Source organism: Monodon monoceros, unplaced genomic scaffold (genome assembly GCF_005190385.1).
Source record: "Monodon monoceros isolate NGI ecotype Baffin Bay Population unplaced genomic scaffold, NGI_Narwhal_1 Super_Scaffold_21, whole genome shotgun sequence".
Lineage (NCBI taxonomy): Eukaryota > Metazoa > Chordata > Mammalia > Artiodactyla > Monodontidae > Monodon > Monodon monoceros.
In genome coordinates, this window is record NW_021703778.1 from 91,062,998 (window position 1) to 91,085,970 (window position 22,973).

Here is a 22,973-nt window from a genome sequence, read left to right on the forward strand (position 1 = left end):
TAATAAACCTTGAAAAGTAGATCTCATTCTCTGAGGAATTCAGGAGAATAAGCCTGAAAACCAGTCTGTACCTGTTACTTCTGGGGAGACTTGTTGTAGCCAGGTAACCAGTTGCCTAATGTTATTTAAGGAGGTTTTAACTTCTGATGTGTTATTAACATACACATAACAGGAGCTATTGGCCACTACACATATGTCTCCTTTTTCTATTAAAATCTAATCTAAAGCAATTTTATTGTCCAGTACTACTCTGGCTAAAGAATCTAGTGTCTTCTGCTGGGAGGCTATGGCTTGAACTGTCTCATTTGTTACTATTTCCAAAATAAGAAAAAATTTAATAGTTACAAGAGGAGACCACAAGGATGGTCTCCAGCTGGCAACTGCCAGCAGACACTGCCTTGAGAACCAGTGAGTGTCCTTGACACAGTTCAGAAAATACAGCAATATAGGAATGTGTCTAAAAATCACATCCAAAAAACAAACAAACAAAAATGAATAAAAATGGGTGACTTCCCTGATGGTCCAGTGGTTAAGACTCCCACTGCAGGGGGCACAGGTTCAATCCCTGGTTGGGAACTAAGATCCCACATGCCATGTGGCAAGGCAAAAAAAAAAAAAGAATAAAAATCACATTCACAACGGCCATCCAGCTCCACCTTGGATGCCTGAACTACAGCCACTCCATTTGGATTTTCAAATGATTCCCCTCCTTAGTGGTCAAAGCAGTTATACGATACATGTTTGATAGTTCACAAAGCAGGCGGTTCTGGTCAGCATAAAGTTCAGGTTAATTATGTATTAGCCAGAATGACTTACCCATACTTCAGTGTGAAGATTTCTTCTATCATTTCCCCTTTTGTTTGCAAATCTTTGTCTAGAGCAAAATATTTGTCCTTCAGTGCCAGTGAGGTTGCTGCCTCACCTTGGTCCATCATGTCACTCAGTGCTAGGTCTCCTTTTTGTTTATACAGATATTTGCCTAGTTATCCACTTTGGGGGAAAACTAATCAGACCACAGAGAACAAGCTCAGAGGTATGCTAATGGGAAAACTTTTTATAGGCTATACATTTATCAATTATACCGAATTGTTACACAAACATTGTACATGTGCTTTTAACAGTAGACTTAAAGCAAGCAATGATACATGTCATGAGTACTTAGGCTCTGTGACAACTTCACTAGAGAATTTTCTTTCCATTCTATACATTGGGGTCCCCAGTATGGTTAGAAATAAAACAATAACTTTCAATATTAATAGGCAGTTACAAACATTTGTTAAAGAGTTTGATTAAATTAGCCTAGTCCAGATTCTTGGGTCAGCTGCCTACCATTGTTGCTGTCTTCTTGTCATCCTGGTGTGGATGTTGTTTGGAGTCAGCAGTTCTTTCTATAGACCAGTCCAGTGCAGAGGCCTTTCTTAAGTGGGAAATATGAACTCAAGAGTCAGTTCCCTTCAGTTTCACTGCACATGAGCTAGTTAAGGGTACCTGGTAAGGATCCTTTTATCTAGATTGGAGACAGATGCCTAATCTCCTGGTTGCAGGTCATAGGGCATCTGATCTTCATCTAAAGATAGATTGCTGTGATAAGCTTTAGAAACAAACTTAGAGTGTACTTTTAATAATTTAATTAAACTTTACAGTTGGGAACCCTCCTACATTCAATGGGAATGTAAATTGGTACAGCCACTATGGAAAACAGTATAGCCAAATTAAGACTAATTTGTTTGCTACATAAGTCTAATTTCAATAAACTTGGCCTGATTATTTACATAAGTCTAACTGATCATAAAGGGTCTTTTCAATTAGCTGTGCTGGAACTTTTCATAAGGGATCTCAGATTGAATCTTTAAAAGGCCTCTCAAGGCCAGAAAAGCCACGTCAAGAGCTTGCCACAGATTCTGCCTATGATATCTACAGATTTGGATGAATTCCGCTCTTCCTGAAGTCACAAAATACCTTGAGATTTCTGCACCTGTTGGGAGCTGACCTTCCTTGTTCACCTGACAGGCTGCTGGGAACCTAAGAGTTTCCAGTTTCTGGAGGGATTAGGTAGAAAGAAAAGTGTTTCAATTCTGCTTACATAGGTATAATTTACCAAGTTGCTGTCAATCACAATTAGCTTAAGTGGAAATGTTTCCTTATATCTGGAAAACACAGATTAAAAAAGCCAGTAATATTTCAGACAAAAAACATAAATATTACAACCATATTCACCAGTTCACTCAGTCCTATGTAACTCATCCTTGATTGCCTCAGGCTTAAGGGGATACTGCTTTCTTTCCTCGAGGATATTGATCGGAATTCCTTAAGGTGATCCTAATCAGCTGTATGTTTTTAGCTCTTCCGACTCAACCCTGAGACCACACATCTGGGTTCACCTTCTCTAAGATATGGGCAGGTACGTTCTCAGACTTTCTTATATCCTCTCCCAGGGCTAGTAAAAGCTGTTTTTCCCCACTGAGAGATATGCCTTTCCGTTAGGTCAACACTTACAGAGGCTTTTAACTTTGAGAGCAGGTCCCATCCCAACAGAGGGATGGGACACTCTGGGACATATAGGAAGGAGTCCAGTAGTGTGGAGGGTCCTATTTTCATGTTAATTGTTCTAAAAATAACCTCCTAGTAAAGTTACCTAATGCCTCTTTAATAGTACACTCCAGTGTGGACAGTCTTCCTCTCAGGGTGGTCCAGACTGAATAAGTGACTCCAGTATCTATTAAAAATTCTACTTTCTCCCCCTCTAGTTCTAAGACAACCTGGTGCTCCTTTGGGGAGGTTGGGATTATATATTATCAGGTTTATAAGGCCCTGTCAGTCTTCCTCTACTGGGGGTATCATGAGCTTTGGGATTTCTGTGGCCCTCCTGCTCTGAGGATGGTCAGGACATTCCCTTTTCAAATGCCCTTCCTTCTTATAGAAAGCACATTGATTGGGCCCCAACTTCACTGGTGGCCCCACTTTGGTCCCTCAGTGGGGGCCGGGGTTACTCACCCACATTGGTCCATCCGATGCCCGTGGCTTACCTGAGGTGAACTGGAGAGCAACAGCCAGGAGGGTGCCTGGCCTTTTCAGCTTCTTGTCCCCCTTTTCTTCCTCAGCCATATCTCGGTTGTTGAACACCCCAAAAGCAATATCTACCAGCTGGGAGTTTGGGGTGTTTGGGCCCATTGCTACTTTCTGCAGCTTCCTTCGTATGTTGGGGGCACTCTGAGATATAATAAGTATTGACCACTGGGTTACTCTCAGGGGTGTGTAGATCAAGAGTTGTATACTGTTGGAGACATTTTCTAGTCCTCTCTAGGAATGCTGATGGGTTTTCAGCCTCTTGCTGAATATTTGACTTTTCCCCAATGAATGGGTCTCCGGCAAGAAGGCTTTATCCCCTTAAGTGGGAGACTGGTAATTCTCAAGCCAGGCCCTATTCACTGAAACACAGGATCCCATGTAGGGTCAATGGCAGGGACTGCTTCCGCTGCTGGTCTCCAGATCTGGTGGTTGGCTGAGTTAAGTGTTGCTTATCTGCCTCTTCCCCAGCCTTCGACAGGACACTGGTCTTCCTCAGCTCTAAGGAGGTTGAGAGGGACTGAAGATCTGCCCAATTAGAGTTATGAGTCATAAATATTCCACTTATTAAATCTATGAATCTCTCTGGATCCTCTCTCAGGCTTCTAGTATGTTCTTTCCAATTATAGAGGTCTGAGGTAGAGAAGGGGACACAGATGGTTGTAAGCCCCCCTCACCATTAGGGACCTGCCTGAGGCGGCAAACAGAAACCTCAGGTTGATAATTAGCCCCACTTCAGGTGGTTCCCCCTGAAACAGAGGGCCCAGGAGGAAGGGGAGGGCAAAAATCTTGAGAGGGAACGGTCAGGCCCTTCTTCACTTCTGCAGGAGGTGGTACACCTCCCTTCCCTTCTGACAGGGAAGGCGGAACAGGGTCAGGTGTTGGTACCCGGTAAGAGGTACCCGGTAGGGAATTCCATGGCAGTCCAGTGGTTAGGACTTGGCGCTTCCACTGCAGGGGGCACGGGTTCGATCCCTGGTCAGGGAAATAGGATCCCACAAGCCGCCTGGTGGCGTGGCCAAAGGAAAAAAAAAAAAGAGGTGCTGGGTAAGGGGGTGGTACAAGAGGTTGGGCCCTTCCCATGGGAAGTCCTGAATCTACAGGGCCCTCTGATATATAGGCCCTCTATGATTGGCAGAATCGGTTTCCCAATGCTTACTGGTTTTTGGCTTGCTGTCACTTTACAAAGGGTCATAAAGCACTGTACATGTGGCATCTCGACCCATTTTTCTAACCTTCTGCAGTAAAGAACTAACTATAGGATGATATTGTGATTTGGAGATCCATTCTCTGGTCATTTGTCTTGGCTTCATAATGAGCATTGGGGCCAGACAACATTACAGAAGATCACTATCTGTTTCTTTGTCATGGGTTGTTACCCAAAAGATTTACAATTACTTATAATACATCTCAACGGACTACAATCGGGAACAGAAATGTTTCCCATTCTGATGTACCACAGGGAAGCAGCCATTCTCAGGGGCTGACTGATACAATTTACAGACATCAGAGTCTGCTCCTCCTGAGTCTGAAAATAGTTTCCCACCTCTCATCCTCCTGATTGAAAAACCTGGGACTTCCCTGGTGGCGCAGTGGTTAAGAATCCGCCTGCCAAGGCAGGGGACATGGGTTCGATCCCTGGTCAGGGAAGATCCCACATGCCACGGAGCAACTAAGCCTGTGCGCCACAACTACTGAGCCTGCGCTCTAGAGCCTACGAGCCACAGCTACTGAGCCTACGCCCCACAACTACTGAAGCCCGCACGCCTAGAGCCCATGCTCCACAACAAGAGAAGCCACTGCAATGAGAAGCCCGGGCACCGCAATGAAGAGTGGCCCCTGCTCACCGCAACTAAAGAAAGCCCACACGCATCAACTAGAGAAAGACCCAACACAACCAAAAAAAAAAAAAGAAAGGAAAAACCTGATGTGGGGGACTTCCCTGGTGGTGCAGTGGTTAAGAATCCGCCTTCCAATGTGGGGGACACAGGTTCGAGCCCTGGTCCAGGAAGATCCCACATCGCGGAGCAACCAAGCCCGTGTGCCACAACTACCAAGCCTGGGCTCTAGCACCCGCGAGCCACAACTACTGAGCCTGTGTGACACAACTACCAAAGCCTGTGCGCCCTAGAGCCCGTGCTCCCCAACAAGAGAAGCCACCGCAATGAGAAGCCCGCGCATCGCAACGAAGAGTAGCCCCCACTCCCCGCAACTAGAGAAAGTCCGCACTCAGCAACGAAGACACAGTGCAGCCAAAAATAAATAAAATAAAAAAAGAACAAAAAAAAAAAAAACTGATGTGGTTGAGTATCCAGCCCAACTGATCTCAGGTGGGAACTCCTAAGTCGTGGCAAGTTTTCTGTTGATCCCCAAAAAGCTGCGACAACAAGTTGCCCAGTCTCCAGTGTCCCAGAAACTTGATAGGGGCCCTATCCAGGTCTGCATTCCCTGAACCCAGAGGTCACTTGTTTCTTATTAAAAAATGAACTTAACCTCCCCAAGTTACAGAAAACATGGCTTCTAAACCCAGAGGTCTCTAGTCTCCCACAGGAGGAATGCAACACCCCAGAGCAGTCGGAACGAAGTTCCCACTCACAGAGGTTTCTGGTTCCTTACCAGGAAGAACACAACCTCCCAGAGTTACAGAAACCCAAGGTTTAATTTGTCCCACCTGAAACCCCAATTGCACGTTCCTGAAATTCTGCTTTAATCAAAAGTGAAATTATCCCAACACTTGCACTTAAATATAGCACCGGTTCTGAATTCTACTCACCCTCTGAAGTCTGCTGGCACTGAACAAAGTTGTTCAGGTGGGCACTCCACCCACAGAGATCAGCCTGTGAGCAGTCTCTGAGCTGGTAGATACCAAGCAGACCTCTGACCGACCAAGACACCCCAAGCGGCCTGATCAGTAGCGGAGGTAAGCCCTGGAGGAGTTGCCCCCACCAACTGCTTCACCCCAGTGTGGCCGGCCACCCTAGTCCCTGATCAGGACCCACCAGCGTCGCCAGAAATTGTTACCAGACTCAATGGGTCCGTGGCTTGGGGTGCATAGCCAATGAACACGCCAAGTACTTTTGATCAAAGCAAAGGTGTTTTTCACTTGTGACAAGTAAGGAGACAGGGAGATAGCTCTCAAAACACTGTCTCCCAGCACATAGCTCTCAAAACACTGTCTCCCAGCACAGCAAGATCAGGGAAGTGTTAAGCTAAGGGTGCATGCATATTCATGAAAGGGTGAGTGTGATCTTTCACGTGGAGGTGGAGTTCTAGTTGAGCAGCACAACATGTTCAAACATACTTGCCTGTTAAAAAATGATAGCAATCCCTGCCCTTGGGGTGGACATTTTAGTCTTAAAATGAGGCAAAGTTTACTCTAGGTTAACAAAATCCAGGCACCTAGTTGAGTGAAGTCAAGAGAGTCAGCAAAGGTCAGCGTAATCAATCCTTAAGCTCCAGTTAGTTTAGTGGTTGAGTGTTCAAGGGGGTTTCGATTCTGCAAACAGCTCAAGGATGTGCTTATGGCTGGTCTTTACCTTTTTGTGTGTGTGTGTGGTATGCGGGTCTCTCACTGTTGTGACCTCTCCCGTTGCGGAGCACAGGCTCTGGACGCGCAGGCTCAGCGGCCATGGCTCACGGGCCCAGCTGCTCCGCGGCATGTGGGATCTTCCCAGACCAGGGCACGAACCCGTGTCCCCTGCATCAGCAGGCGGACTCTCAACCACTGCACCACCAGGGAAGCCCTGGTCTTTACCTTTGATATGGAACTGGGAGATTTTGTGACTGATTTATTGTATCTGCTATGATTACTTCTCTTGCCCAATAATAATTCCTGCATTCTTTGATTTTTTTTAAATAAATTTATTTATTTTATTATTTATTTTTGGCACCATTGGGTCTTTGTCGCTCTGCGCGGGCTTTCTCTAATTGCGGCGAGCCGGGGCTACTCCTCGTTGCAGTGCGCAGGCTTCTCATTGCGGTGGCTTCTCTTGTTGCGGAGCATGGGCTCTAGGTGCATGGGCTTTAGTAGTTGTGGCATGTGTTCTCAGTAGTTGTGGCTCGTGGGCTCTGGAGCGCAGGCTCAGTAGTTGTGGCGCACAGGCCTAGTTGCTCCATGGCATGTGGGATCTTCCGGGACCAGGGCTCAAACCCGTGTCTCCTGCGGGTTTCTTAACCACTGCACCACCATGGAAGCCCTCTTTGATCTTTTAAAATCATTAATTAGTGAGACCTGTTCTTTGTTTCACATGAAGACCTAGGAGACCATAGTTCTCCTTCCTCCCAATCATCAGTAAAGAGAACACAAAGAGGTTTCTGAAATTCACACTCTGGTTCTTAACTTAAGCTTGTCCAGCACATGTTACTTCTCTTATTGCCTAGTATGGTATTCTACTTCGGCAAGGTATGACATACTCTAGTTTAACCCCAGCCCTTCCTTATTACTGTCTTGCTAACAAATCCAGCAGGGTAGAGAAAAAAATTTTCCTCCTCAGCAGTTTACACTGAAGTATATGGATACATAAACTTAACATTTTGTTAATAACCATTAAGATCTTCTGGGATGGTGTATATTACACTGGATAATAGCTGCTATGAAAAAAATCTCTTGTGAATTTGGTTAGTGTGAGTCTAAATATCTTGCTGAGTTCCAGTAAAGGTAATTTGTGTACTTGCAAATCTGAGCATCAGACTGGATTTTGATGTTCTTTCCAAGGAAATGATACCATGGTGATTAAAATTTTCTACCTCATTACTTTTTTGCCCTTGTTAAATATTTCTAGTGAATTTTTTTTTTTTTTTTTTTTCTGTGGCTGCACCATGGCATGTGGCATCTCAGTTCCCTGACCAGGGATCCAACTCATGCCCCTGCACTGGAAGTGCAGAGTCTTAACCACTGGACTGCCAGGGAATTCCCCCTAGTGAAATATTTTAAAAGGGTTGGAATATATGTATATACATATATATATATATACACACATATATATACACACATATATAAATAAATAAATATATATATATATAAATATATATATATATATTTGTGCCACTTGGGATTTATACCATTTTCAGTCTAAACATCTTGACTTTCTTCAGCTGTGAGTGTAATTACTCTCAGCTATATAGGTCCTACCTGGGCTCAGTCTGATACGTTATTCATTGTTCATTTTCATAAACTTTGAAACTGAAGATATGAACATTTTAAGAGCAAATATATCAGTAGTGCAAATCAATCTCTTGCCCCTCAGGTATTCTTCATTTGTGGAAACACCCACCTTCAAAATTTCATCTGTTTTCCAAGTCCAATCTGTAACCTTGGGACTGAGTGCTGTTATGAAGTACAATAATGATCTCATTTTCTTATTGACCACAAAAGAAAAAAGACAAACATATGGTATATATTAATATGATATAGAAACATAATATATATTTAAAACATCATGTAGAAGAGCTAAGTGATAACAAAAATATTACTTAGAAATAAATATATACGGACTTCCCTGGTGGTCCAGTGGCTAAGACTCCGTGCTCCCAATGCAGGAGGCCTGGATTTGATCCCTGGTCAGGGAACTAGATCCCACATGCCACAACTAAGAGTTCGCATGCCGCAATTAAAAGATCCGGCATGCCACAACAAAGATCCCGCAAGCAGCAACGAAGATCCCGTGTGCCGCAACTAAGACCCGGTACAGCCAAACAAACAAACAAACAAATAAATAATTAAAAAAAGGAAATATGTAGACTTAAGTACATAGTAGAAAAGAAGACTAAAAATTGAGCTAGATATCTACCATCGCAAGAAGTTGGAAAAAGAACAGCAAAATAAACTTAAAAATAGTAGGACAGACAAAATAAAGATATAATCAAGGATTAGTAAACTGGAAAACTGCAAAGCCAAAATTTGATCTTTTATTTTAAAATGCTAATAATCTCCTGGCTAAACTGATCAAGGAAAAAAAAGAATAAGTTCAAATGGCCAAAGTCAGGATCAATAAAAGGAACATAGCCTCACATTGTAGAAAAAATAATAAGCATATATAATAGTATTATGAACTATTTTATGCCAATATATTTTAAAACCTAGATTAAATGGATGAATTCCTAGAATTCACCACACTAACGGATAAAAGTGTAAATCACAGAATCATCACGATAAATAAAATAAACTGTGATAAAACTTTAGCATCCACTCATGTTAAATTTCTTAGAAACTAAGAGTAAAAGGGAATTTTTCTTAACTGGATAAAGGGTGTATCAACAGCAACAGTGACATCACAAAACCTTCAGTAAACATCACACTTAATCGTGAAACTTTAAAGCTTTACTTTGAGATAACAAGACGAAGGTGCCTGCCTATCACCATCTCTAATAAACACTGTACTGGAGGTTTAATCTTGTGCATTAAGGCACGAAAAAGAAAGAAAAAGAATAATTATTGTAAAGGCAGAAATAAAACTCAGTTTCAAAGATGATATGATTATGTATATAAAAAAATTGAAAAGAAATTTCATAAACTATTAGGATTATTAAGAGTTTTAGAAAGGTGGCATTACAAAAATCAACATACAAAAATTTTATTTTATATAATAGCAAAAATAATGACATTTGAAAAAGATATCTTTTATAATAACATCAAAAAGTAACAAGAAACAAAATATATACACAATCTCTATTGGGAAACTTATAAAACTTTATCAAAAGGCTTTGACTTGAAGACTACATAAATGAAGAGACATTTATGGATTGGAGACTCAAAATTGTAAATATGCCAATTTCTCTCAAATTGGTCTATTGATTCAATGTTATCAATAAAAATCCCAACAAGTCTCCCTTTCCCCTGTGAATCTTTACAATCTGATTCTAAATTTTATGTGGAAATGCAAAAGGCTGAGACTAGCCAAGGTGATACTGAAGAAAAATAAAATGACAGGACTTTCCTCTCCAGATATTAAAATTTATCTTGAAGCTACAGTAATTAAGACAGTGTTTTATTGGCTTGGCTATAAACAAATAGGTCAGTGGAACAAAATAAAGAACCCATACATATATGGATTCTTCATTTATGACAGAGGTATCACATGTCATTTCTCAGTAGGGAAAGAATGGTCTTTTCAATAAATGATGCTCAGACAATTGGGTATGCACTTATGGAAAAAAAAAACAAATAAATTTCTACCTCACATCATATGTAAAACCAGCTTCAGGTTTATTAAAGATATGACTGTGAATAGAAAAATGACGACGTTTTAGAAGATAAAATAAAGGACTATCTTCATGACTGGGTTTGGGAAAGACTGATATACTTGTGAAAACAATTTGGCTTTATCTAGTAAAGCTTAAGATTCATATATCTTTTGACTTAGAAACTTCTCTCTTTAGAATGTGCCCTACACTCTAGGGCCTAGAGAAACATTTGCATCAGAAACAACTAGAATGTCTATCACTGAATTGTATGCTTATGGTTAAAATGATCAATATTATGTATTTTACCACAATAAAAACTATTGCACACCAAAAAAGTTAATTGAAAAAAGTAATTCAGGGCTTCCCTGGTGGTGCAGTGGTTGAGAGTCCGCCTGCCGATGCAGGGGACACGGGTTCGTGACCCGGTCCGGGAAGATCCCACATGCCGGGGAGTGGCTGGGCCCGTGAGCCATGGCCGCTGAGCCTGCGCGTCTGGAGCCTGTGCTCCGCAACGGGAGAGGCCACAACAGTGAGAGGCCCGCGTATCGCAAAAAAAAAAAAAAAAAAAAAAAAAAGATAAAAGAAAAAAGTAATTCAATAGAAGGATAGGCTTTTAAAAAAATTTAATTAATTTATTTTTGGCTGCTTTGGTTCTTCGCTGCAGTGCGCGGCTTTCTCTAGTTGTGGCGAGTGGGGTATACTTTCGTTGCGGTGCACGGGCTTCTCATTGCAGTGGCTTCTCTTGTTGCGGAGCACGGGCTCTAGGGTGCCCAGGCTTCAGTAGTTGTGGCACGCGGGCTCTAGAGCGCAGGCCCAGTAGTTGTGGTGCACGGGCTTAGTTGCTAAGCCCGTTAACCACTGCGCCACCAGGAAAGCCTGAAAGATAGGCTTTTTAAAAATGTGCTGAAGCAATTCTATGGGCATAGGAAAAAAATGAACCTCAATTTAAACCTTTTAGAAAAATTAATTCAAAATGGATAAAAGATTTAAATGTAAAGCATAAAGCTATAAAACTTTTAGAAGTACATGGAGGAGAAAATCTTCAGGAACTAGGACTAAGTGAAGAGTTCTTAGATATGCCACCAAAAACACAATCCATAAAATAAAAATTGTTAGTTGGATTTCACCAAAATTTTAAGTTTGTTCTGCAAAAGACCCTGTTAAGAGGATGAAAAGACAAGCTCTAGACTGGGAAAAAAACATTTGCAACCCACATATCTGACAAAGGAGTTGTATCTATAATACATAAAGAACTTTCAAAACTCAGCAGTAAAAAAAAAAACAAATAAGAAAAACAATCCAGTTTGTTTAGACTGTCAGAAAACGGGCGGAAGACATGAACAGACATTTCAGACATACAGATGTCAAATAAACACACAAAAAGATGTTAGCCATTAGGGAAATGCAAATTTAAACCACAATCATATTATTATACCTCTGTTGGAATGGCGAATGTAAAAATTGTGCTAATAATACTAAATGCTGATGAGGATATAGAGAAACTGGATCTCTCATGCATTGTTGGTGGGAATGTAAAATGGTGTACCCACTCTGAAAAATAGTATGATACTTTCTTATAAAACTAAATATACACTTGTCTTATGACCCGGCAAGTTCTTGGGCATTTATCCCAAGGCAATAAAAATGTATGATCATACAAAATATGTTCATGAATATTCATAGCAGCATTTAGTATAGCCAGAAACTGGAAACAGCCCAGTATTTTTCAATGGGGGAATGATTAAACAAACTATGATACATCCTTACAGTAGGAATAACCCTCTACAATAGCAAGGAACAGACTATTTATACACATGGCAACTTGGGTAGATCTCAAGAGCATTATGCTGAGTGAAAAAAAGCCAGTATCAAAAGGTCACATACCGGGCTTCCCTGGTGGCGCAGTGGTTGGGAGTCCGCCTGCCAATGCAGGGGACACGGGTTCGAGCCCCGGTCCGGGAAGATCCCACATGCTGCAGAGCGGCTGGGCCCGTGAGCCATGGCCACTGAGCCTGTGCATCCGGAGCCTGTGCTCTGCAACGGGAGAGGCCACAACAGTGAGAAGCTCACGTACCGCAAAAAAAAAAAAAAAAAAAGGTCACATACCTTATAATTCCATTTATATAACATTCTAAAATTGACAAAATTATAGAGACGGAAAACAGTTTAGTGGTTGCCAGAGGATAAGGATGCAGGTGTGGCTGTGACTATAAAGTGGAAGCAAAAGGGAGTCGTAACTCTGTGGTGATGAATCAGTTCTGTATCTTGATTGTGGTGGTTGTTACACAAATCTATATATACATGGGATAAAATTGCATAAAACTACACACACACACACACAAATGAGTTGCATATAAAAACTAGTGGAACTGAATAAGGTCTGTATTTACCTCATATAAGTGGAATCATACAATATTTGTCCTTTTGTGTCTAGCTTATTTCACTAAGCATAGTATTTTCAAGGTCCATTCTTATTGTATCAAAATTTTATTCCTTTTTATGGCTGAATAATATTCCATTGTATGTATATACCACATTTTGTTTACCCATTCATCTGTCGATATACACTTGAATTGTTTCCACCTTTTGGCTAATGTGAATTATGCTGCTATGAACATTAATGTACAAATATCTTTCCGAGTTCCTGCTTTCGGTTCCTTCGGATATATACCTAGGATTGGAATTGCTCAGTCATTTGGTAGTTCTATGTTTAACCTTTTCAGAAACCGATAAATTGTTTTCCATACTGGCTGCATCATTTTACATTCATAGTGGCTACATTATTTTACAACAATCACAATGTTCCAAATTCTCCACATACTATCCAACACTTATTTTCAATTTTTAAAAACTTATATAACCCATCCTAGTAAGTTTAAGGTGGTATCTCAATGTGGTTTGAATTTTCATTCCCCTAATGACTAATGATGTCAAGCATCTTTTTCATGTACTTTTTGGCCATTTGTAGATCTTTAGAGAAATGTCTATTCAAGTCCTTTGTCCATTTAAAAAATAGAATTGTCTATTTATTGTTAGGTTGTAAGAATTCTTTACATATTCTGGATACTTGATCCTTCTCAGATATATGATTCATAATTATCTTTTCTCATTCTTTAGATTGTCTTTTCACTTTGATATTCTTTAATGCACAAAACCTTTTTATTTTGATGAAGTCTAATTTGTATATATATATTTGTTGCTTGTGTAATCTCTAAAATCCCATTACCCTAATACATATAAATAAGATGCGGTATATTCATGCAATGAAATATTATTTGGTCATAAAAAGGAATGAATGAAGCTGATACATAACTTGACTGAACCTTCCAACATTATGCTAAAGAAACCAGTCATAAAATATCACATATTATATGCTTCCATTAATATGAAAGGTCTAGAATAGGCAAAGTCATAGTAATAAAAAGTAGATTATATGGTGCTTTACGATGACCTAGAGGGGTGGGATAGGGAGGATGGAAGGGAGGCTTAAGAGGGAGGGGATATGAAGACATGTGTATGCATATGGCTGATTCACTTTGTTGTACAACAGAAACTAACACAGTATTGTGAAGCAATTATACTCCAATAAAGAGCTATTTAAAAAAAAAAAGATTACTAGTTGCTTTAGGGGTAAGGTGGGTTGGGGTGATGTGAAAATAGGGGGCAATACCTAAAGGCTATGGGTTTTGTTTGTTTTGCACGCAGGAACCCAGTATTTATACATGTGGGGCTGAAGGGGTTCACTCACTCCAGTGGTGGCCAAAGTGTGGGGCCCTGCACAGGTAGTGCCGGTTCATGGCGTCCTCAGCCCTGGCTCTGTGTGACTGGAAGAACACTGCCTCCTTGTGGCGGCACTTTTGGCAGCGGTAGTGCTCGGTTCCAGGCAGCATCTGGTCCTGGGACACGTCAGTGATGTTCTGGGTCAGTTGTGTTATTTTGCTGACGTAGATGATGCCCCGTTTTTCTTCTCCAGCTGGTAATCACAATTCTAGCATGCGTAGAGAAGAATGCGGTTGTCTTTGTCCCCCTTGGGTAAAACATGTTACACTCCTGGCAGAATATAATAACCATGAAGCCTGGTTCCTAGGTCCTGTTTCCATAGCAACACCTATGGATGTTTTTAAAAAATTGTGGTAAAATGCACAAAAATTGACATCTTAACCAATTTTAAGTGTACATTTCAGTAGTGTTAAGTACATCCACATTGTTGTGCAATCTCTAGAATTCTTTTTCATCCTACAAAAGTGAAACTCTATACATATTAAACAAGAATTCCTCATTCCCCGCCCCCTTCCACTTTGTGTCTATGAATTTGACCACACTCAGCATCTCATGTAAGTGGAATCATGCAGTATTTATCTTTTTGTGACTGGCTCATTTCACTTTGCATAATATCCTCAAGATTCATATATGTTGTAGCATGTGCCAGAATTTTTTTCCCCTTCTTAAGGGTGAATAATATTCCATTTTATGTATATTTATCCATTCATCAACTGATAGACACTGAAATTGCCTATAAGTGAATATGCTATGAACGTGAGTGTACAAATATGTTAGAGTTCCTGCTTTCACGTCTTTTGGGTATATACCCAGTAGAATTGCTACATCGCATGGTTAATTCTTTTAATTTTTGAGTAACTACTGTGCTGTTTTCCATAGCAGCTGCATCATTTTATTTCCATCAGTTCAACAGTGCACAAGGGTTCCGATTTTTCTGCATCCTTGCCAACACTTGTTGTCTTTTTCCCTCTTTTTGGGGGGCCGCACTGCATGGGCGTGCAGGATCTTAGTTCCCTGACCAGTGATCGAACCGGTGCCCCTTGCAGTGGGGACTGAGTCTTAACCACTGGACCACCAGGGAAGTCCCCATCTTTTTTTTGATTACAGTCATTGTAGTGGGTGTGAGTGGTTATCGCATTTTTGTTTCAATTTGCATTTCCCTAATACAAATAATGCGCATCTTTTCATGTGCTTGTTGGCCATTTGTGTATCATCTTTGGAGAAATGTCTATTTAAGTCCTTTGCCTATTTTTAAATTGGGTGATACGGGTTTTTTTGTTTTTGTTATTGAAGTTCTTTGAGTATTCTGGATATTAAGCCCTTATCAGATACATTATTTGCAAATATTTTCTCCCATTCTATACATTACCTTTCCACTCTGTTGATTATGTCCCTTGATGCAAAAGTTTTAAATTTTGATAGTTCTATTTAACTATTTTTACTTTTGTTGCCTGTGCTTTTGGTGTCGTATCTAAGAAATCATTACTGAATCCAATGTTTTGAAGCTTTTCCCGTTTTCTTCTAAGTTTTAGAGTTTTAGCTCTTACATTTATATCTTTGATCCATTATGAGTTAATTTTTGCATATGGTGTAAGAGTCCAACTTCATTCTTTTGTATGTAGATATCCAATTTTCCCAGCACCATTTGTTGAGAAGTGGGGGTTTTTTTTGAGGTGATGAAAATGTTCTAAAATTGTGATGGTTGCACGTATCTGTGAATATATTAAAAACCATTCATTTGGGCACTTTAAATGATGAGTCAGGGACTTCACCAGTGGTGCAGTGGTTAAGAGTCCGCCTGCCAATACAGGGAACATGGGTTCGAGCCCTGGTCCGGGAAGATCCCACATGTTGTAGACCAACTAAGCCTGTGCACCACAACTACTGAGCCTGCGCTCTAGAACCTGCGTGCCACAACTACTGAAGCCAGCGTGCCTAGAGCCTGTGCTCCGCAACAAGAGAAGTCGCAGCAATGAGAAGCCTGCACAGTGCAACGAAGAGTAACTCCTGCTCGCTGCCACTAGAGAAAGCCCGCACACAGCAACGAAGACTCAACGTAGCCAAAAAAAATAATAAATTTAAAAAATGATGAATCATATGTAAATTATATTTCAATAAAGTTGTTTTGAAAAAAGGAAAGTAAAAAACTCCCAACAACCCAGATTGCTGGTCCCCTCCCTCAGCGTTTCTAATTCAGCAGCTTTGGGGTGAGGCTGCTGCTACTGGTCTAGGGACTATACTTTGAGAACCACTCCGTTAACTCATAAGAAGTGATAGTTTCCTAAGGAACTTCAAAATAGCTTTCTTTTACTGTCCTTTAGAGACATAAGGATAACTATGGTTTGTACCTGGTTCTTTGATTAAGGTCCTGACATACTTTAATCTTATCTGAGTTTTCAAATAGGTGGGTGTTCCTAAATGGAGCTTTCTTTGGCATATCTTCAAAGATGTATTGGATACATGGTTAAAAAAAAAAAAACTTCATAAAGAGACACTGCTTTTAAAATATTTCATATAATAAGCTTATTTTAATAGCACAAAAACTAATCTGCTTCCAATCAGTAGAGGAAAAACTTCCAAAGAATTTTATAAAAATAAGCAATACTTTGAACAAATACAAAAGCAAATAACTAGGTAAATATTACAATTATGTATTCCAAGCCCAAGAAAGCAGAGACCATCATTACAAGCCAAATCATTCTGGGAACTGGTCATTCCAGGTTACCAAAATGCATAAAACAAAACTTCTATTTTTTAGCTTTACAGAAAAGAAATAACTCCAGTAAGAAAACTAATTTAAGTTTCATGAGAAATAGACCATATTGGTGACTTTAAAAGTTTTTCAAGGAGTTCACAGAAATAGGGAACATCTACATCTTGATTTTTATGGCAAATGAGTTTTATGTTGACTTTTGAAGCTTAAAAGACCAGTTGCTCTTTTGACAAAGTAGCTCCGAAGTAAAAGTCAATCAAAAGGGCAGATAACATCCGTGGGACCCATAGGTCTTTAAACCCCATCCTAAAGTATAATGCAAAATATTAAGACGAACTAGTTTAAAAATGCAAATATATTTTAGTTTAGGCTTCAATATAAGAGAAACAAAAATTATCATGATTAGGATTTGACTAAAGATTGGGTGAAGTTTTTTCATATTTGTCTATCTTACAGATAATACTGATCATTCAATATCAATGACGTGCTTATTTTTGTGTATGAGAAACGTATGGCTTCAGAAACCAATACTTATATTAAGTTCATTACTATTGCCAAAACTTGACAAACCTGTATTTTGGGTGTGATATTGTTTGAAGCTGGTTATTAAATAAAAGGAGACTGAGAATCTTGCTGTAAAGCATCCTTCAGAAAGATAGAAACTGCCCAGGCAGAAGGGTGTCTATACATCTTTCTGTATTTCTATATACATCTCCTTACTACCTCACAAACACAAGAACAATATTAATATATTTACATATATGTATTGGACCAAAGATGAATTAACTTTCCCTACAAAATTATATTAGGAAAATACTAATAGACACTATTTAAAAGAAGGCAAGGTCTTCGAGAAAAGATGGCAACCATTCCAATAGCTGAGTGCTATTGCTTTCTCTTAATAACATCTCTGGAATGGAGCAAAAGGAAGATGAGTGGTTGGTAGATAGACATGACTACCCCAGAAATACCTGGTAGGCAGAAGCCAGCAACTAAAAATCACAGCCCTATATATGGAAAATGGCTAATGTTTTTGTCGGTGGTGACACCTCTTATACTTAAAAGTTACTCCTTAGGGCTTGTACTGAAGCGGAGAGCACAACTTTAGTTAGGAGAATTTTCCCTAAGTGTTCTACTACTTAAACCTTTGGTAGAAAGGTGAGTAAGTTGACAGCAGGCTATTTGAGGCCTTTCATTACTCCTGACTGTAGAAATTTAAAAACCATACAAATTAACTATAACATCATCAGAAGAAATTTTAGGCTTCTATGACCTAAAGATGATTAAACAGCAATGGAGACTCTGACATAATATTGTTATTTAGTGTACTGTGCTTGATTTGTTACAACTGTAGCCCATGGGTCTACTGGTAGAAATGGCAGTCAGTCCTGAAGCAGATCTTGGTAAATTTGCTTGACTACATTCTTTAGGTAGTTGTCTTCCAGTGGCGCTTTAGACAGAATGGCAGCAATTTTATCTTGGCTGTAAAGAACAAAAGGTTACTTAATTTTTCTGGAAACTTGTCTTAATTTCAGTGGAATTCATATTTTTGAGTACAGTTTCTGAGTCTGCTACGAAGCACAAATAGGTATTTCTGGAAATAACTAGACTGTCCAGTTTAAACTGAGATTCCAAAAATAAGGCCTAAGAACCAATTCTGTATATAATTGTGAGGTATCTTGACTTAGCTGCTTTCTCTAGCTATAAATATCTGTTGGTGTTTGCTGATGGATTTGAGGTGGGCATATTCTAAACTCTGTCACTTTACAATCTGTAAGCAGTGTGTCCAAAAAGTCACAAAATATACAGTAGAAATGAAATATTTTTAGGTCTGTTTCCACAGACTAATTGAGAAAAGCACTATGACTGCACCATAAAAGTTGTTCAAATATGATCTGGACTAAGCTTATGCAGGATTTTTATCCTTCTTGATTCCTGTTTAGGTAGGGGTGTTCAAAAAGTGGAGCAAGTATAAAAAAATAGACCAGCTGTCTCCAGCATCCACTGGAGATAGCAATGAAGGTCACTGACTTTAAAAGTACAAATTCTTCAAAATGAAGTCAGATAGAGCTGACATTTGGCTTTCACTATGGTCTATCCATTTTCTGACCACTTTGAGAGATCTTTCAAAAGATATAACAAAGGTAAAAAAGTAGTTGGGGGCCCTTTCCTGCTGGCCTTTTACTCACCCAATGTTTCCAAGGTGATTTTGAATAGAGAAAGGTAATGGGACAGATGGGTAATGGGCTGAGAGAGACAAAGTTATCTCAAACTTTGCAAATGCTGCTGAGCTGCAGAATAAAAGCCTCAATCTGTAAAAGACAAGATCCTCAATTAAAAATACAAAACAAAAATAGAATGAAACACAAATACATTTTGCTTTTATACTGGCATGAGAAACTTTGGTATACATCATTTCTTGTCCTTATCAAACAAACAGAGAGTAAAACAACTGCAACAAAATATGATTATGGTTGTATTTTCATTAGTCATGAAACTCAATAAAATAAATTATCTTAATAAGTTTTCAACTAATTACTTACTGTTATAGATTGAGTTGTGTCCCCTAAAAATTCATGTGTTGAAGCCCTAATCCCCAGTACATCAGAATATGAACTGATTTGTAAACAGAGTCATTGCAGATTTAATGAATTAAGATGAGGTCCTCCTGGAGTAGGGTGGGGGCCCCTAATCCAAAATGACTGGTGTCCTAATCAAGAGGGAACATTTGGACACAGACATGCACACAGGAAGAATGTCATGTGAAAATGAAAGGAGCTATTGGGATTATATATTTACAACTAAGGAATGCCAAAAGACTGCCAGCAAATCACCAGAAGTCAGGAGGGAGGCATGGAAAAGATTCTCTTTCACAGCCATCAGAAGGAACTGACCCTGCTGACACCTCAATCTTAGACTTTCAGCCTCCAGAGCTGTGAGACAATAAATTTCTGTTGTTTAAGCCACCCAGTTTGTCGTACTTTGTTATGGCAGCCCTAGGGAACTAACACACACTTACTCAGTATTATTCACAGCTATGTTCATTAGGTTATAATTTGGTCCCCATCGCTTTAAAAACTCAATCTCCTCTCCAAGAAGTTTGCAATGGCTCACTACCAGTGAGATTTCTTGAAGCATCTGGGAAAAATAGGAAAAAAAAAAAAAAATGAGTATGAAAACATTTCAGTGTTTAGTGGCTCTTTTATAAAGAACCCCCCAAAGTTAAACAATTTAATATATTTATCATTTCAGGATACACTATTACATATATAAAATTTCAGTTCTGCTGTTTGGGACAGTTAACATAATTTTCCTTTAAATATTTCAATGGGAATTTACCTTGGGTACCTGATGCTGTGTTGTACATTTCTTCTTCCAGGATTGCTGTTGCTCAATGTACTGGAAAATAAGGTTATGAACTAAAAGGGAGGAAGGAGGAGCTTTATCCTCTGAGGAAGGGGAAAAAAAAATCAAAAGCAGAGTATTACTTATTATTCATATATTTTATATATATATATAAATACAAGCTAGAAATATTAACTAAAAATACCTTCAAACTACTAGGTGTCTAAGTATCTTCTCCATTTTATTTTCAAACACATAAATCAACATATATAGTGAACATAAGACATTCTTATATAAACTCAAGCCTTTATCACATATAGAATAGAACTTAGTTAAAAGTATAGGCTTAAATGTAACATAACCCTGAGTTTAAATTCTGGCTTTCCTTACTAGCTGAGTGATCCTAAACACAATACTTACTTCTTTTGAGCTATAGTTCCCTAACTGTAAAATGGGGAGTAGTGTTGATGTAGGTAGTACACATGCCTGATACAGAGTAAGTACTCATAATGGTAATTTGTAAATTATGGAAATAGCTATTATTAACCATTGTTCAAGATCTAGTAATAACTTTTTAAAAAAATTTCTTTTAAAACCCACCCAATATTTGGAACAATACCCAAGCAGTTTTAGGTCTAATACACATTTCTAAGAACAAATTATTATTATTGTTGTTGTTTATATTTAATTTAGTATGTAAAAGAGTTCTCAAGGAGTAATATACACTTGTAAATTTCCAACAAAGTCTTGTTGGTTTAAATGTTTTGAACTTACCATCTAACAGAGATTGAAAATTCAGGTCAACAATCTTCCTACAAGCCTTGTCCAGGAAACGGAGACCAACTAGGAAAAACCAACAGAAGGATAGTATTTCTTTTTATTATCTGATTCAAAGCCACATATAACTCAGTACTTTAGAATCCTCCTCTTTCTGGGTAGCAAGGTTTTTTTCATAGGCAGCTGAAGGTTTATCCTTGAATCATATTATTCTCTGTGTATGCAAAGTTTCCCCTGAGAATGCTGAACTATATTAACTGGGCAGGCCATTAAATGACATTTAAGGTGTGGAACATTTTTGTAATTTATCAGGGCCTCCTCCTTTGATCCCTAACTTCTGTGTGAAGATAATATTATTTTCAGGAACCATATAAAGAAAATGACTATGACCTCCCCAGACCTACTATCTTTGTACTAATACAGTGAAAATCATGTATGCTTTAAGCATTATAGTAATGAATTTTAGGTAGCCAGGAGAGCTGATTGCTCTTCCAGACACCAGAGTTATCTCCTGTATCTCAAATTCTGATTCTTTTCACTTTGTTGATTATTTTCTATGTATTAGGCACCATGGATATGACAGTGAGACAAACAGACATGATCAATCTATGCTCTAAAGAAGCTTACAACTCAGGGGGACACACAGATAATTGTACTAATAAACATACTAAGAACTACAAACTATAATAAGCTCAATTAAGAAAACTGCAGGAAGCAATGAGAACACATACCAGGAGGGCAAGTAGTGGAGGGAATGAGTAAAGGAGAGTCAGGGAAAACTTTCCTGAGAAAGTGGTAATTTAGCTGAGCTCTTAAAGACTATTAGTAGACATTTATTTAGTGAAGAGGAGGTGCTATGGTCTGAAATTCATAGGCTGAAATCCTAATGCCCAGTGTGATAGTATTAGGAGATGGGACCTTTGGGAGTTGCTTAGATCATGAGGGTGGAGCCCTCAGGAATGGGATTAGTGCTCTTACAACAGAGACCCTGGAGAGCTAACTAGGCCTTCAGTCATGTGAGGATACAATGAAAAGTCTGCAACCCGGAAAAGGGCCCTTGCCTGACTCTGCTGGCATCCTTATCTTGGACTTCCAGCCTCCAGAACTGAACTTCCAGCCTCCAGTAGTTGTTTATAAGCTACTCAGTTTATGGTATTTTTTAAATGGCAGCCCAGAAGGACTAAGACAGGGGAAAGAGCTTCTAGGCATAAGAAACTTCAGTATGAATGTCCTGAGGTAGGATGGAATATGACTGAGCGTGAAAGACCATGATCTTTTAAGGAAATGAAAGAAATCCATTGTGGCCGACGTGCAGAGAACAGTGTAAAATGAGGCAGGAAAAGGAGGAAAAATTCAATTCATGCAGGGCCTTACAGGCTATACTAGTATTTTGATCATTAGTCTAAGAGTAGGAGGTGCATGATAAACTTTTAAACAATCACTATTGCTACAGGAAGGAGAAAGAACTGGAGAGGAGAAGGAAAAGATCCAGAATGACCAGCTATAGTGTTATTGTAATCATTTAGATTAGAGATGACTATTGATAGAAGAGACACAAAAAAGTAGATGAATATTAAATTAAAATCAGTAAGTCTTATTCATGATTTAGATATGCCTGGTGAGGAAGAAAGAGGTATAGGGACTTCCCTGGTGGTGCAGTGGTTAAGAATCCGCCTGCCAATGCAGGGGACAAGGGTTCGAGCCCTGGTCCGGGAAGATCCCACACGCTGCGGAGCAACTAAGCCCATGCGCCACAACTACTGAGCCTGCACTCTAGAGCCCGCAAGCCACAGCTACTGAGCCTGCGTGCCACAACTACTGAAGCCCACGCGCCTAGAGCCCATGCTCTGCAACAAGAGAAGCCACCGCATGCAATAAGAAGCCCGTGCACCACAACGAAGAGCAGCCCCCACTCGCCGCAACTGGAGAGCCCGCGTGCAGCAACGAAGACCCAACGCAGCCAAAAATAAATAAATAAAAATAAAGAAAGAGGTATAGAGTGATTCCTAAGTTTTAATTTTGAACCTGAACAGAAGTTGATGGTATTCATTAGAAAAAGAACTTTTTTTGGGGGGGCCGCACCATGTGGCTTGCGGGATCTTAGTTCCTC

General features: G+C 39.5%; 1 protein-coding gene and 1 pseudogene across 1 annotated transcript in view; both read right to left on the bottom strand.

The window, feature by feature from the left end:
* Positions 1-13,988: 13,988 nt before the first annotated feature.
* LOC114903866 lies at positions 13,989-16,465 on the bottom strand (annotated as a pseudogene).
* A 115-nt stretch (positions 16,466-16,580) lies between these two features.
* The window catches only part of KNL1 (kinetochore scaffold 1), a 63,141-nt gene continuing 56,748 nt past the window's right edge, over positions 16,581-22,973 (bottom strand). Inside the window, exons 23-27 of the mRNA XM_029239818.1 lie at positions 20,861-20,929; positions 20,081-20,190; positions 19,761-19,879; positions 18,931-19,053; positions 16,581-18,223 (exon numbers count right to left, since the gene is read on the bottom strand). Coding sequence (XP_029095651.1) covers positions 18,124-18,223; positions 18,931-19,053; positions 19,761-19,879; positions 20,081-20,190; positions 20,861-20,929 — 521 coding nt within the window. The 3' untranslated portion in view covers positions 16,581-18,123. The remainder of the gene's footprint in view (positions 18,224-18,930; positions 19,054-19,760; positions 19,880-20,080; positions 20,191-20,860; positions 20,930-22,973) is intronic.